Below are 16,733 nucleotides of genomic sequence, written 5' to 3'. Positions count from 1 at the left end.
AAATGACAAACCTCCCGGCGGACAACATTTGTTCATTTAGCTTCTTGAAATAACCGTGTAACATTAGGCTGACTAAAATGACGAGGGTTTAGGTAAAAGTAATTAAATAAGCTCAAATGAGTTAATTTTCTCTCTTACCGATGTAACCGTCGTTACTCTAAGAGCTGAGCACATCGTGAACCGCTGAAGTTTAAACAGCGGCGCCCGCGCGATTATAAGTGCTCACTCTCGCGAGAGTCTACGACTGAAATGCACAGCTGCAGAGACGGGACTAAACTGATCAGAATTAGAATCTAAATGAAACATGAGATGAAACTAGAACTGTTTGCTGATTAAATAGAAGACTAGCGTGTAGAACCTTTAACTTCTAGTCATTTAGTAAAACTACACTGAAGTTTCCACTGCTGCCAGAAGCTGAGAGTGATTTAAACAAGTCAATTACATTCATTTATTCATTTATTAGGGAAACAGAAATAAACAAAATTCAGGACACACTTTTAAACCAATGCATTTCCATGACTTACAAACTAGATATCATACACAAACATTTAACCTTTTGTTACTAAAATCATATAATCACAGTTAATCACAAATATAAAATAAAAAATTCCTTTTTCAGGTTCTGACAAACTTTGACGAGCTTTCAGTGAGTCACAGAGACTTTGTTCTGAGAATCAGATTAGTAAACAACTTTAATCAAGTATTTTCATAGTATTTATATTTCATTCAATTCTACACCGACGATGAAAGCAGATCAATCCAGATCTACAGGTGTAACGTTTACTGATTATTGAACGGTAAGATCCTCAGAGGAGAAAAACTATAACAACAGAAGAAAGGAAAGAGTGTGTCAGTGAATGTGGTTGTGAATGTGTGTAGATGTGTGTTAGTTACAGGATCAGAGAATGACACTGTTCCTCTGTCATAGTTCAGATACACTCTCACACGCTCAAGCTTCTGTTTGACAGGGAAACCAAACTCTTCAGACCATCCGTACTCCACACTCCAGACATCAGTGTTGAAGAAAACACGTCCCTTTCTTTGGTTTGATGCTTTAGTTACTCCAAGACTCCAGCCTGAACTCTCTTTAACCTCCACATCCCAGCAGTGTGTTCCTGAGTTAAAACCCTCTGAACCCAGAACACAGGAATAAGAGTCAAATCTCTCTGGATTATCAGGAAGAGCTTGATTGTTCCCGCTCCATCTCACACTGGTCAGATCATCAGACAGGACGAGACGTGGCTCTGCAGTGTTTGGATCCAGAATCACAGGAGCTGATGAGACACAATCAACAGCTGCTTTTATTCTGATGTTCATATAATGATCAAGAGTGAACCATACACAGATTATTATGAATTATGACATTCATCCTATCGATCAAACACATCAGACATTTTCCTCTGATCACTGTCAGTTAGAGCTGCACAATTAATCGTTAAAAGATTCAAACACCCACACAATCTATTTTCTAAATCTCAATGATTCGCCCGTGTTTATTAAACCTCTGAAAAAATCATCCTGGAACATTAAAATCTGTTTTGCTGCTGACACAGAGAGAGCAGTTATCATGTTTAGGTAAGAAACAGCTTCACAAACAGTCTTACGATTCATATTATCACAGAAATACTGGGATAAACGCTTATAGCTCGGATATAAACACTGATGTCTATGATTGATCAAAACAGAGCAAATCACCTTCTTAAAGTAACTGGTGCTTCAAATAAGGTTTGTGTTGATTACAGTGTTTCTCCAGTAGATGACGACAAGTGACTGTTATAAAGTGTATCTGTCATTGAATCATTCATTCATCAGCCCTAAAAAACACTGATTCATCCAGTAATGAAACAAGTATTCATGAGCGAGTCATTCAAACCACTTTTCATCATTTTAATATTAAAAATCAGTTCATTAAATATATAAGATATTACAATGTTTAATAATTCTTTCAAATTAATTAAACACTGTTAAATAGATTGCAGCAATTAATGTTTTGTCACAAATGATTTTGTTTTGTTCTGAATTGTGAGATAATCGTGATCTCTATTTGAGACGACCAGGGACTGAAATGATCTTTTCACTCACCACCAAGTTACCGGCCATTCATAACTTCTACTAGCCAAAAACATTACATTACATTACATTACAAGTCATTTTGTGTCAGTACTAAGGGTGTGCAATATTGACAAAAACTAATATCTCAATATTTTCTGTGATTTTATCGATGAAGATAATTAGACAATATTGTGCTGAGTGTGTTATTGTGCTGATAAGGACTGATATGGACAGCTGACTCCTACAGTTTTTGATATTCTTCATATTCTGTGTAGTCAGTTCACAGAAGTGATAGAAATTAATATTTTCCAATAAGTTTAAATTGATTTGAACCTTTTATGGACATTTTTACCTTTATAAAACCATTTTTTCTAAAAGTGTGCATCACCTTTTGAGTCAAATTCTTACATTTAATCAATCAATTATAATAATAAAATACATTTAGACTGTTACTAAACAAATGAAATCAGTTTCAGTAAAGTTCATCTTTGCAGAAGTTTATGGCATTTAGATGTATTTACATGTTAATGCAGTTTAGAGGGACATGCTTTAACCTGCAGTTACAAATGCATTAATAATGCTTTGATATTTTAAACATGAAATGTTGAAAACTGATATTTGAAATTATTTAAAAAATGAAAAGGTATTTTAAATGTAAAATTAAAAGTCACTGTTAATAAGTGAGTGAACCGAATCATTTAAAAGCTTGATTCATTCAGGAACGAAACACCATCATGTTGCTCAGAGACACAGAACAGTGCTGTGGCTGTGTTTGGAGTTAAATAAGAGCAAAAACAGCCAATATGGTGTCTAAAACATAAGTCTCCTAATATTAACTTATTGTTTATTAAACTGTTGTATAAAACCTATATCACATTTGTAACCGTGCTGATTTTTTAAGGAAAAAACGGCAGTCTTTGTGTGATATTAACTATATGAATGTATATAAATATATCCATTTTCTGCCCCCTTATTTTGAATTATGTGATCATTCCTAATGCATATTAATAGACCGTGAAAGAACTCACTCTAAATGCGCACTAGTTAGTCTAACCACATCCTGTATGAGTGCACTCTGTAGGTGTGTTTTATTTGGTTTTTGTAACATACTCGATAATGTCATGATGTCTCACGAGTTGAGTTTTGCACAGATTTGGCTTGCATGAATTTCCCCTAGAAATGAATGAGTGAACATAACTAACAGCCAAATTGTCTAGTGATTTGACAGCGTTACCCGCCTCATCTGATTTTTACCCGTGTGTTGGCGGGTGTTCATTTCAAACCCTGGAGACAACAACAAAAAATGTGTTTCCCAATTTATCCAGAATCATGCAGCTCTACTCTGTGTTGTTACAGTAAATATATCAAATTTTAGATTTAATAATGAATCAAACTGAAGTGAGATCTGCTGTATCACTGTAACTGTGAATATCATGTGCAGCAAAGTTGTTCTTCTCTTGTTTACGGCTCATTTTGGTGTAGCAGCTCATCTGGTTATTCACACATAATGCTGAAATCTGTAAATATTCCCTCATGCTTCATTTCCAGTGTATGTGTAACAGCACAGATCTTCTCCAGACTCACTGTTTTGGACAATCCCCTGCATCTTCTTCCAGACTCTGAAGGGCAGGTTGCCCAAGTATCGTGGCACATGAATCAAAGCTCCAGATGGCGTCTGTGGATCCGGCTGTGAGATCTGGACTCTGGAAGAACATTCAGGATCAGAACTGCAGTGACTTTGGCTTCAGAAGCAGAGACCAGAGACACCAGCAGATCACTTACCTTTCCATCGTGACTGGAAGCTCCTGTAGAACAAACACACCATTTATCATCAAGAATTCAATCAATCATCAATCAATCAATCGATGGATGATCTGAAATCAGACCTTTAGAAAGCAGACGTCATTGGCTTTCATCATCTCCTCCGTGTCTTTGATTGTGTGTGAAAGAGCTGAGATGTGTCTGTTCATCTCCTCCAGCTTCTCCTTCATCATCTGCTTCTTCTGCTCCTCTTCCTCTCTCAGTGCAGTGATTGTAGCTTCTTCTTCATCTCTGAGAAACTGATGAAGCTTCTCAAACTGCTGTTTAATCTGACGCTCTGTGTGCTCAGCTTGAGACTGAAATCAAATCACATTCACTTCAATCATCTCCATCAACACACATCAACACATCACATCATTCAGATCCAAGAGAAACTCAGACACCAGACATATAACAGACCCAGAAGCAGATCGCTGCTTGTCATTTACTACAATAATAACCTGAAATCCATTATATTAAATATAATAAATCATAATTGTGTACATTGATCCTACACCTGTACTGAAAATCACTCTTGATTGTGTTTCCTCACCTTGATGTGTTGAACTGTTTTCTCAAACTCTTCTTTCATGTTTTCTCTCTTTTCAAGTTTCTCCTGTAAGGACTTCAGTGCTGTATTGAGCTCCTCCTAGAATTGAACAAAATACAAATATATAAAACACCAGATTACAGTGAAAAGATGAAAATTCAGTGATCTTACAGTGTTGTGAGACTAAATTAATTCAGACTTCAAATTAAAACCTAACATGAAGCAAAGGTAACCTGTGAAAATACAAAATACTCTTAAATCAAACTTTTTAACAACATGAAGTCTTACCCAGTAACTACACTTTAATATGACACTATTTAGTTTACACACACACACAAAAAACAGAAGAAACCAGTATGGGAGCAAATACTTTTTCCACAGTAAAGTTAAAAAATAAAGTTGAGCAAAATGACAGGGAGATATACCTACCTTATATGATGGAACAACTTCACTGATGGGTCTAAATGTGTGATTGGTGTGTTTTAGTGAATCTCTGCACACTACACACACAGGCTGTTTGTCCTCCAGACAGAAGAGTTTGAGTTTCTCTCTGTGTAAACTGCAGATCTCCTCAGATCCTGATGAACGCCTCTCATTTCTCTCCTTCAGGAACGACTCACACAAGTTTTTTAATGCCAGATTTACTGGAGGTTGATCTTTTGAGGATCTTCTCCTGCAGACAGGACACTCCTGAGTTTTCTTGGTTCTCCAGAACTGTTGAAGACACTCTTTACAGAAACTGTGACTACATGATAAAATAACAGGAGCGTTGAAGATTTCACAGCACACGGGACAATTATAGTCATGTTCAGCCGATGAAGCCATTTTCACTGTTTGAGCTCCAGCAATCTAAACTTTACTTTCACTTTCTGGATGACTTGCAAAAATGAATAACCACGAGAATCACAAAGATCTGCTGTCTGTTCAGAAACAAATGTCTTCAATGTTGTTCTCTGCGTTGTTCACTGATGGCTGATTCTTTGCTGCTTTTGTCAAAGAGAAGAAAATCAGTTTGACAGAAAGGAGAGATAACAAGTCAGTCTCTTCCTGGTTAATGCTGTAACAGGGTGGAGTTTCTGATGAACTTTGAGTGTTTAACCCTTTAACTTTATCCCTGAAAGAGCAGATTCATTTTTTAAACATTATTTAAAATTCTTATTATTGGACGCATAAAAATAACCTCAAGCTGTTTTTGTAAAAAGTTGTGCTTTTATCTAAATGATATAAATAAAATTTTACTATACTGTTGAGAGGTCTGTTGATGGTAAAACTTGCTTTTCATGTGTAGCACTGTTTCACTGCCTTTATTAATAATAAACATACCTGCGATATTGTTAGTAGGTCTTAGATATGTTTCATAATTATCAGTGTCCACATAAAATAAAATTTACTCAAAAGGAACGTTTAGAGATAAATAGTACATGCTGTATTTGGTATATGCTGGTCAGATTGGCTGAGGACACGACGGTGATAGGCCTGATCTCTGACAGATCACTACAGAGAGGAGGTGAGCACGCTGACTAAATGGTGTCAGGAGAACCACCTCTCACTCAACATCGACCAGACCAAGGAGCTGGTGGTGGATTTCAGGAGACAGAGCAGAGAACACACACACATCACCATCGACCAGACACCTGTGGAGCAGATAAACAGCTTTACGTTCCTCTGCGTTCACATCAGTGAGGATCTCACATGGTCCGCCCACACAGACACAGTCCTGAAGAAGACACATCAACGCCTCTTCTTCCTGAGACGGATGAGGAGGTTTGGAATGAGTCCCAGCATCCTCAGATCATTCTACATCTGCACTGCCTGGTTTGGAAACAGCACTGCTGGCAGCTGCAAAGCTCTGCAAAGGGTCGTGTGAACTGCCCGCCACATTATTGGAGGTGAGCTTCCCTCCCTCCAGGACATCTACAGCAGGCGGTGTATAAGGAAAGCCCGGAGGATCATCAGTAACTCCAGCCTCTGTGTGTATATATATATATATATATATATATGTGTAGATAATGTAGAATGTGTACATACTGTGTATAATGTGTATTGCTAACTGTATGTCTAATAGTACACTGTGTGTTCTGAGTATATGTATGTGTATATTGCACATTGTCATCTGTGTAAGTCTGTAGGAATGTAATGGTACTGTCTTTATGTAAATAGTTTCTGCACGCTCCCAAGAATTTCACTCACCAAGACACATGTGCTGTGCTGGTGTGACAATAAAAGTGATTTGATTTGATGTAATATCCAGGCCATTTTCAGTCATTTTAATACATATAATTTTTGATAAATTCAGTCAATTTAAGTAAATTCAGTTAATTCATCAATTAAAAACATTTTACACAACAGGAACATTTTTGTACAACAGAAGTATTGCAAGCTTTTTAAAATATCTTAGTCCATTTATCATCCATGAATTATTTTGTAGTCATTTTACTCGATACACTGGATGTTCAAACATGAATGTTTCTACTTTTTGATTTGGCTGACATCCGAGTCAATCTACATCAGTCAAGAGTTTGGAACAGTGACATTTTTAATGTTTCTTAAAAGAATGATCTTCTTATAGAAATTAATACTTTTATTTATCAAGGATGCTTTAAATTGATCAAAAGTGATGATAAAGGCATTTATAATGTTACAAAAAGATTTCTATTTCAGATAAATGCTGATATTCTGAACTTTCTATTCATCAAATAAACCTGAAAAAAAATCTATTCAACATAATAATAATAATAATAAATGTGAGTGACCTTTAATGCATTTCCAGAAATAAAGTCTCTCAACATCTGTTGAGTGTCTCTTCTCCTCTTTCCTAAAGCTTCCTCTGTTGCAAAGAGGGAACTGTACGCTGAACACTTTTCAATCATTTTTTTCCTCATGTCAATTAGGGGTTGATGCCCTCCTAGAAACAAACCAACAAACAAACACACAGTATTCAGTACAGTTTTGTTTATTCCATTATTATAAATGATGTACTGATGCTATTGAGAACTGAACTGAGCTGGACAATGACATGACTAATTTCTACAGATCTGCTTATAACAAATTGCTGAGCCATAGGGATAGCATTCATGCTAGCATGTTTTAACATGATTTAATACATTGCTAGCATGATTTAGCATATTGATACCATGATTAGCATGTTGCTAGCATGTCTTATGCCAGTGCTATTCAATTACAAATTCAGTTTGGCCAGATTTTCAAACCAAGAAGGTTAGCTGGGCCAGTTATTTCAGCGGCGAAGCAACTCGTATTGACACATTTTAAAACCAACACAAACAAATTTATTGAATACATGTAAGGTTTATTCATTGTTTCTCTTTTAACTTTGGTCAGTTTGCACATCAAAAGGTGCATAAAAATACAATAAAAGAGTTAACAGTGACATTTTTTGTTTTGAACGAGAGCAGTGACTTTAGGCTTGTTAGTTGTCAATGCAATCCGAAGGCATTGGTGGAGAGTACAGTCAGTCAGGGAGCAGCGATAGTTGCTCTTTATGGAGTTCATGTGTGAACAACTCGACTCACATGTGTATGTTGATCCAAACATACTGAGCATGACGATCGCTATACTTTCTTAATGTTAGGGAACTGATGTACGTTGACATCAGTCCAAAACATTGTAGGCCCGTTAGTGCAAAGCTCCTGTGCCATGGTTACAGATGACTGCATGTCAACAAGTTCGAGTGTGAATTTCCCCTCGTCAATGGAAGGAACCACTTGCTTTGCTCTGGCGGATAAGTCCCCTTCTAATGCAACAGTGAACGGGTCTCTGACAAAAACGGCCACCTCTGAGGACAGAACAAGTCCATCCAATCGACCAGCAAAGTTCATTTTCAGCCTCGCAATGCAATGAAATCTGTCATCACATCCGTGATTTGTGCGGGGGATGAGATGAATTTGCGGAGTGTCGGAAAATGCAGCATTCGGCCTGTGCTCAAATCAGTTGCGAAAAGGTCCAGTTTAACTGGGAATGCGCGCATCTGTTCCACAAGGTCGATGACAGTTTTGTCTCTGCCAAATTGAGATCATTCAGGTGTTTGAATATATCGCTCAGAAAGCAGGCATCGGCCATGAAGTTGTCGTCCAGTATCCGACTCGAGTGCGTTTCTGCCTTTTTTTGCTTGCTGCTGAGGAAAGTTATGATCTCCTCTCTGAGACCACAGAAACGCTCCAGTGCTTTGCCTTTGGACAGCCACCTCACGTCATTATGCAAAAGCAGGTCGTGGTGCTCAGCAGACATTTCTGACAGCAGCATGCAGAACAAGCAGTGTTGGAGGCTTGATGTAGAGCGAATAAAATTAATTGTAGCCATCATGTTGTCCATTGTCGTTTTGAGCGCCCCGCCTAGTTTTGCGCACAACACTGCCTGATGCACAATGCTCTGGAAAATTGGTGTGGAAAGTCTGGTGTTTCTCAACGTGGTGCCTCCGCACATTGTAATCTTTAAGTACTGCAATGCACTCATTACAAATGAAACACATCGGTTTGGCGTTTGGATGTGGCGGTAAAATAAACAAGTATTTGTCAGTCCAGGCAGGGTTAAACTGACGGTTTTCATTGGCAATTTTACTTTAAGTGTTGAGAAAGACATATTGATAGTAGTCTAGGCTACTACCGGCACGCTCTGCATTGTTTGCATGTTGCTAGGCTAGGTGGTCTGTACTACTGTATGAATTTACGTAGGGATGTGCGTTTTTGGCGGGACCACGGGCTGGGCCATTTGGAGGTTGCTTCCGGGCCGCCAATTGAATAGCCCTGCTTTAGGGATTCATGTTAAAAATGACAAACCTCCCGGCGGACAACATTTGTTCATTTAGCTTCTTGAAATAACCGTGTAACATTAGGCTGACTAAAATGACGAGGGTTTAGGTAAAAGTAATTAAATAAGCTCAAATGAGTTAATTTTCTCTCTTACCGATGTAACCGTCGTTACTCTGAGAGCTGAGCACATCGTGAACCGCTGAAGTTTAAACAGCGGCGCCCGCGCGATTATAAGTGCTCACTCTCGCGAGAGTCTCCGACTGAAATGCGCCGCTGCAGAGACGGGACTAAACTGATCAGAATTAGAATCTAAATGAAACATGAGATGAAACTAGAACTGTTTGCTGATTAAATAGAGACTAGCGTGTAGAACCTTTAACTTCTAGTCATTTAGTAAAACTACACTGAAGTTTCCACTGCTGCCAGAAGCTGAGATTGATTTAAACAAGTCAATTACATTCATTTATTCATTTATTAGGGAAACAGAAATAAACAAAATTCAGGACACACTTTTAAACCAATGCATTTCCATGACTTACAAACTAGATATCATACACAAACATTTAACCTTTTGTTACTAAAATCATATAATCACAGTTAATCACAAATATAAAATAAAAAATTCCTTTTTCAGGTTCTGACAAACTTTGACGAGCTTTCAGTGAGTCACAGAGACTTTGTTCTGAGAATCTGATTAGTAAACAACTTTAATCAAGTATTTTCATAGTATTTATATTTCATTCAATTCTACACCGACGATGAAAGCAGATCAATCCAGATCTACAGGTGTAACGTTTACTGATTATTGAACGGTAAGATCTTCAGAGGAGAAAAACTATAACAACAGATGAAAGGAAAGAGTGTGTCAGTGAAGGTGGCTGTGAATGTGTGTAGATGTGTGTTAGTTACAGGATCAGAGAATGACACTGTTCCTCTGTCATAGTTCAGATCAACTCTCACACGCTCAAGATCCTGTTTGACAGGGAAACCAAACCATTCAGACAATCTGTACACCACACTCCAGACATCAGTGTCAAAGAAATCATCTCCCTTTCTTTGTTTTGATGCTGTAGTTACTCCAAGACTCCAGCATGGAGTCTCTTTAACCTCCACATCCCAGCAGTGTGTTCCTGAGTTAAAACCCTCTGAACCCAGAACACATGGATAAGAGTCAAATCTCTCTGGATTATCAGGAAGAGCTTGATTGTTCCCGCTGAATCTCACACTGGTCAGATCATCAGACAGGACGAGACGTGGATCTGCAGTGTTTGGATCCAGAATCACAGGAGCTGATGAGACACAATCAACAGCTGATTTTATTCTGATGTTCATATAATGATCAAGAGTGAACCATACACAGATTATTATGAATTATGACATTCATCCTATTGATCAAACACATCAGACATTTTCCTCTGATCACTGTCAGTTAGAGCTGCACAATTAATCGTTAAAAGATTCAAACACCCACACAATCTATTTTCTAAATCTCAATGATTCGCCCGTGTTTATTAAACCTCTGAAAAAATCATCCTGGAACATTAAAATCTGTTTAGCTGCTGACACAGAGAGAGCAGTTATCATGTTTAGGTAAGAAACAGCTTCACAAACAGTCTTACGATTCATATTATCACAGAAATACTGGGATAAACGCTTATAGCTCGGATATAAACACTGATGTCTATGATTGATCAAAACAGAGCAAATCACCTTCTTAAAGTAACTGGCGCTTCAAATAAGGTTTGTGTTGATTACAGTGTTTCTCCAGTAGATGACGACAAGTGACTGTTATAAAGTGTATCTGTCATTGAATCATTCATTCATCAGCCCTAAAAAACACTGATTCATCCAGGAATGAAACAAGTATTCATGAGCGAGTCATTCAAACCACTTTTCATCATTTTAATATTAAAAATCAGTTCATTAAATATATAAGATATTACAATGTTTAATAATTCTTTCAAATTAATTAAACACTGTTAAATAGATTGCAGCAATTAATGTTTTGTCACAAATGATTTTGTTTTGTTCTGAATTGTGAGATAATCGTGATCTCTATTTGAGACGACCAGGGACTGAAATGATCTTTTCACTCACCACCAAGTTACCGGCCATTCATAACTTCTACTAGCCAAAAACATTACATTACATTACATTACAAGTCATTTTGTGTCAGTACTAAGGGTGTGCAATATTGACAAAAAATAATATCTCAATATTTTCTGTGATTTTATCGATGAAGATAATTAGACAATATTGTGCTGAGTGTGTTATTGTGCTGATAAGGACTGATATGGACAGCTGACTCCTACAGTTTTTGATATTCTTCATATTCTGTGTGGTCAGTTCACAGAAGTGATAGAAATTAATATTTTCCAATAAGTTTAAATTGATTTGAACCTTTTATGGACATTTTTACCTTTATAAAACCATTTTTTCTAAAAGTGTGCATCACCTTTTGAGTCAAATTCTTACATTTAATCAATCAATTATAATAATAAAATACATTTAGACTGTTACTAAACAAATGAAATCAGTTTCAGTAAAATTCATCTTTGCAGAAGTTTATGGCATTTAGATGTATTTACATGTTAATGCAGTTTAGAGGGACATGCTTTAACCTGCAGTTACAAATGCATTAATAATGCTTTGATATTTTAAACATGAAATGTTGAAAACTGATATTTGAAATTATTTAAAAAATGAAAAGGTATTTTAAATGTAAAATTAAAAGTCACTGTTAATAAGTGAGTGAACCGAATCATTTAAAAGCTTGATTCATTCAGGAACGAAACACCATCATGTTGCTCAGAGACACAGAACAGTGCTGTGGCTGTGTTTGGAGTTAAATAAGAGCAAAAACAGCCAATATGGTGTCTAAAACATAAGTCTCCTAATATTAACTTATTGTTTATTAAACTGTTGTATAAAACCTATATCACATTTGTAACCGTGCTGATTTTTTAAGGAAAAAACGGCAGTCTTTGTGTGATATTAACTATATGAATGTATATAAATATATCCATTTTCTGCCCCCTTATTTTGAATTATGTGATCATTCCTAATGCATATTAATAGACAGTGAAAGAACTCACTCTAAATGCGCACTAGTTAGTCTAACCACATCCTGTATGAGTGCTCTCTGTAGGTGTGTTTTATTTGGTTTTTGTAACATACTCGATAATGTCATGATGTCTCACGAGTTGAGTTTTGCACAGATTTGGCTTGCATGAATTTCCCCTAGAAATGAATGAGTGAACATAACTAACAGCCAAATTGTCTAGTGATTTGACAGCGTTACCCGCCTCATCTGATTTTTACCCGTGTGTTGGCGGGTGTTCATTTCAAACCCTGGAGACAACAACAAAAAATGTGTTTCCCAATTTATCCAGAATCGTGCAGCTCTACTCTGTGTTGTTACAGTAAATATATCAAATTTTAGATTTAATAATGAATCAAACTGAAGTGAGATCTGCTGTATCACTGTAACTGTGAATATCATGTGGAGCAAAGTTGTTCTTCTCTTGTTTACGGCTCATTTTGGTGTAGTAGCTCATCTGGTTATTCACACATAATGCTGAAATCTGTAAATAGTCCCTCAAGCTTCATTTCCAGTGTATGTGTAACAGCACAGATCTTCTCCAGACTCACTGTTTTGGACAATCCCCTGCATCTTCTTCCAGACTCTGAAGGGCAGGTTGCCCAAGTATCGTGACACATGAATCAAAGCTCCAGAAGGCGTCTGTGGATCCGGCTGTGAGATCTGGATTCTGGAAGAACATTCAGGATCAGAACTGCAGTGGCTTTGGCTTCAGAAGCAGAGAGATCAGAGACACCAGCAGATAACTTACCTTTCCATCGTGACTGGAAACTCCTGGAGAACAAATACACCATTTATCATCAAGAACTCAATCAATCATCAATCAATCAATCGATGGATGATCTGAAATCAGACCTTTAGAAAGCAGACGTCATTGGCTTTCATCATCTCCTCCGTGTCTTTGATTGTGTGTGAAAGAGCTGAGATGTGTCTGTTCATCTCCTCCAGCTTCTCCTTCATCCTATGATTCTTCTGCTCCTCTTCCTCTCTCAGTGCAGTGATTGTAGCTTCTTCTTCATCTCTGAGAAACTGATGAAGCTTCTCAAACTGCTGTTTAATCTGACGCTCTGTGTGCTCAGCTTGAGACTGAAATCAAATCACATTCAGTTCAATCATCTCCATCAACACACATCAACACATCACATCATTCAGATCCAAGAGAAACTCAGACACCAGACATATAACAGACCCAGAAGCAGATCGCTGCTTGTCATTTACAACAATAACAACCTGGAATCCATTATATTAAATATAATAAATCATAATTGTGTATCGTGATCCTACACCTGTACTGAAAATCACTCTTGATTGTGTTTCCTGACCTTGATGTGTTTAACTGTTTTCTCAAACTCTTCTTTCATGTTTTCTCTCTTTTCAAGTTTCTCCTGTAAGGACTTCAGTGCTGTATTGAGCTCCTCCTAGAATTGAACAAAATACAAATATATAAAGTAGATTACAGTGAAAAGATGAAAATTCAGTGTTGTGAGATAATACTAAATTAATTCAGACTTCAAATTAAAACCTAACATGAAGCAAAGGTAACCTGTGAAAATACAAAATACTCTTAAATCAAACTTTTTAACAGCATGAAGTCTTACCCAGTAACTACACTTTAATATGATACTATTTAGTTTACACACACACACACACACACACACACACACACACACACACAAACAAACAAGAAAACAGAAGAAACCAGTATGGGGGCAAATACTTTTTCCACAGTAAAGTTAAAAAATTAAGTTGAGCAAAATGACAGAGAGATATACCTACCTTATATGATGGAACAACTTCACTAATTGGTCTGAATTTGTGATTTTCATGTTGTTCTGAAGTAAAGCACACTAAACACGCAGGCTGTTTGTCCTCCAGACAGAAGAGTTTGAGTTTCTCTCTGTGTAAACTGCAGATCTCCTCAGATCCTGATGAACACCTCTCATTTCTCTCCTTCAGGAACGACTCACACAAGTTTTTTAATGCTAGATTTACTGGAGGACTAATATTTGAGGATCTTCTCCTGCAGACAGGACACTCCTGAGTTTTCTTGATTCTCCAGAACTGTTGAAGACACGCTTTACAGAAACTGTGACTACATGATAAAATAACAGGAGCCTTATAGATGTCACAGCACACGGGACAAGAAAGCTCTTCTACACATAATGAAGCCATTTTGACTGTTTGAGCTCCAGCAATCTAAACTTTACTTTCACTTTCTGGATGACTTGCAAAAATGAATAACCACGAGAATCACAAAGATCTGCTGTCTGTTCAGAAACAAATGTCTTCAATGTTGTTCTCTTCGCTGTTCACTGATGGCTGATTCTTTGTTGCTTTTGTCAAAGAGAAGAAAATCAGTTTGACAGAAAGGAGAAATAACAAGTCAGTCTCTTCCTGGGTAGTGCTGTAAGAGGGTGGAGTTTCTGATCATCTGTTGGTGTGTTTAACCCTTTAACATTCAACCCTAAAAGGAGTCAATGATTTTATTTATTTTTTTGATAAATTAATCTAATTTCAGTAAATTCAGGTAATTCAGCAATTAAAAACATTTTACACAGGAATAATACAAGCTGTGTAAAATATCAGAATCAGAATAGCTTTATTTGCCAAGTGTGCGCAGACACACAAGGAATTTGTTTTTTTTAAGGTGCTGTTGGTACATACATGCATACATACATATCTGAAATGAGAACAGAAAACATTAAATAAGACTTTACAAAAATAATAATGTGTATGAATCTGGAACAGAAGGTTTATGTACAGATTTGTGCATTATTTACTCTATACACAGCTGTATAAATAAAGAGATATGCATATGTATTTATGTAGTACTTGAATGACAGAACACAGGTAATAATTCCTGTGTTAGTTGTTGTTTAAGCTGGAGATGGCATGGGGGAAAAACTGTTTTTATGCCCAGATGTTCTAGTTCACAGAGATCTGTAGTGTCTGCCTGAAGGGAGAAGTGCAAACAGGTCGTGTCCGGAGTGAGAGAGGTCTGTGATGGTGTTACCTGCCCGTTTCTTCACTCTGGAGATGTAGAAATCCTGAAAGCTGGGCAGGTGCACACCATTGATTCTTCCTAACAGTCCACTGCAGTCTTCTTATATCTGATTTGCTGGATGACCCAAACCAGACAGTTATTGAAGAGCACAAAAGCGACTCGATATCTTAGTCCATTTATCGTACATTAATAATTTTTTAGTCATTTTAATTGATACACTGGATGTTTAAACCAGAATGTTTCTACTTTTTGAATTTGCTGACATCTGAGTCAATGAACTTCATTATAAGAAGTTAGTTCACAACCAATAAAAAGTATGTGTCCTAAAATAGTATGAATTCAATCCAGACGCTTCTGCCGTGTTGCCATTTTCATGAGACCTACTTCACGAGTTCACACTTACATATAATTGGAAGGGGTAAGTTTAATGCGTATTTGGCGTGCTGTCCGGGGGGAGGGCTCCGAGCTCGGAGTTCGGCCCGAACCCAGAGTACTCCCCCCCTATGTAAGTGCTTAGGACTAGAAGCGTGGAGAAGGGGTGGTGGAGGGATGCTGCAAACTGTCAATGGAATGAGGTGAGACTGCTGAGTGTATATATACCTCTTACCATTGATTGCTGAGTGCTCTCCACTTGTGTTAATTATCTGAACGAGCTCCTCCTGAACTTTGTTAATAAAACATCATTTCACGAGTTCACACTTACATATAATTTGAAGGGGTAAGTTTAATGCGTATTTGGCGTGCTGTCCGGGGGGAGGGCTCCGAGCTCGGAGTTCGGCCCGAACCCAGAGTACTCCCCCCAAAAGGCTAAACAGCAGAGGACAGCCGCCGAACAAAAACCCCCCCAAATGAGTGCCGAGTTTGGCGGGCTGGTATCTCGAGAAAGGGTCTGGATGTTTGCCCAGGGGGGCCCGTGATGGTGACTCACTGTGCCTGGACTGACGGGCCCTGCTGGCCTGCAACGGGGAGCAGTTGTAATTTGGAGCGACCGTTCGGGAGAGTTTGCGCCTTCTTTCTCCGCTGTGAGACCAAATGCTCGCTGGACAGAAAGAGGAAACAGGAAAGAGGAAAATGAGAGCTTGACCGGGAGATTTTCTCACACTGCGTCCGCTGTGAGACCAAATGCTCGCTGGACGAAAGAGAAAACGTAACTGCTCTACCGGGAAAGTTCTCACTGCGTCCGCTGTGAGACCAAATGCTCGCTGGACAGAAAGAGGAAACAGGGAATAGGAAAAAATGGGAGCTTGACCGGGAGATTTTCTCACACTGCGTCCGCTGTGAGACCAATGCTCGCTGGACGAAAGAGAAAACATAACTGCTTTACCGGGGAAGTTCTCGCTGCGTCCGCTGTGAGACCAAATGCTCGCTGGACAGAAAGAGGAAACAGGAAAATGAGAGCTTGACCGGGAGATTTTCTCACACTGCGTCCGCTGTGAGACCAATTGTAGGAGCCATATATCG

At 38.0% G+C, this 16,733-nt stretch overlaps 2 protein-coding genes across 2 annotated transcripts; both read right to left on the bottom strand.

The window, feature by feature from the left end:
• Nucleotides 1-441: 441 nt before the first annotated feature.
• On the bottom strand, nucleotides 442-5,227 carry LOC306876187 (nuclear factor 7, brain-like; the record flags this gene model as incomplete). Its single annotated transcript, XM_079427181.1, has 6 exons — nucleotides 442-1,274; nucleotides 3,637-3,755; nucleotides 3,835-3,857; nucleotides 3,939-4,169; nucleotides 4,406-4,501; nucleotides 4,832-5,227. The coding sequence occupies 6 exons, from the start codon at nucleotides 5,225-5,227 to the stop codon at nucleotides 781-783; spliced, it is 1,359 nt and encodes a 452-aa protein (XP_079283307.1). The 3' UTR covers nucleotides 442-780.
• Nucleotides 5,228-9,618: 4,391 nt separating this feature from the next.
• On the bottom strand, nucleotides 9,619-14,684 carry LOC306876184 (E3 ubiquitin-protein ligase TRIM35-like). The gene is made up of 6 exons (XM_079427178.1): nucleotides 14,045-14,684; nucleotides 13,591-13,686; nucleotides 13,124-13,354; nucleotides 13,020-13,042; nucleotides 12,820-12,938; nucleotides 9,619-10,457 (listed from the first exon to the last, which is right to left on the bottom strand). Exons 1-6 carry the CDS (start codon nucleotides 14,438-14,440, stop codon nucleotides 9,964-9,966), a joined length of 1,359 nt encoding a protein of 452 aa, XP_079283304.1. The 5' UTR covers nucleotides 14,441-14,684; the 3' UTR covers nucleotides 9,619-9,963.
• Between the last annotated feature and the right edge of the window lie 2,049 nt (nucleotides 14,685-16,733).

The sequence above is a fragment of the Barbus barbus genome, assembly GCF_936440315.1.
Source record: "Barbus barbus genome assembly, chromosome: 10".
Taxonomy (NCBI): Eukaryota; Metazoa; Chordata; class Actinopteri; order Cypriniformes; family Cyprinidae; genus Barbus; species Barbus barbus.
This window is presented reverse-complemented; position numbering and strand designations above follow the sequence as displayed.

Bases quoted from the DNA above. Each gene is read 5' to 3' on its own strand.
- LOC306876184 (XM_079427178.1), bottom strand. From the start codon at position 14,440: ATGGCTTCATTATGTGTAGAAGAGCTTTCTTGTCCCGTGTGCTGTGAC. The intron at 13,355-13,590 runs GTCAGGAAACAC...ATTTGATTTCAG, and splicing joins AAACAGTTAAACACATCAAG to TCTCAAGCTGAGCACACAGA. The intron at 12,939-13,019 runs GTAAGTTATCTG...ATGTTCTTCCAG, and splicing joins TTTCCAGTCACGATGGAAAG to AATCCAGATCTCACAGCCGG.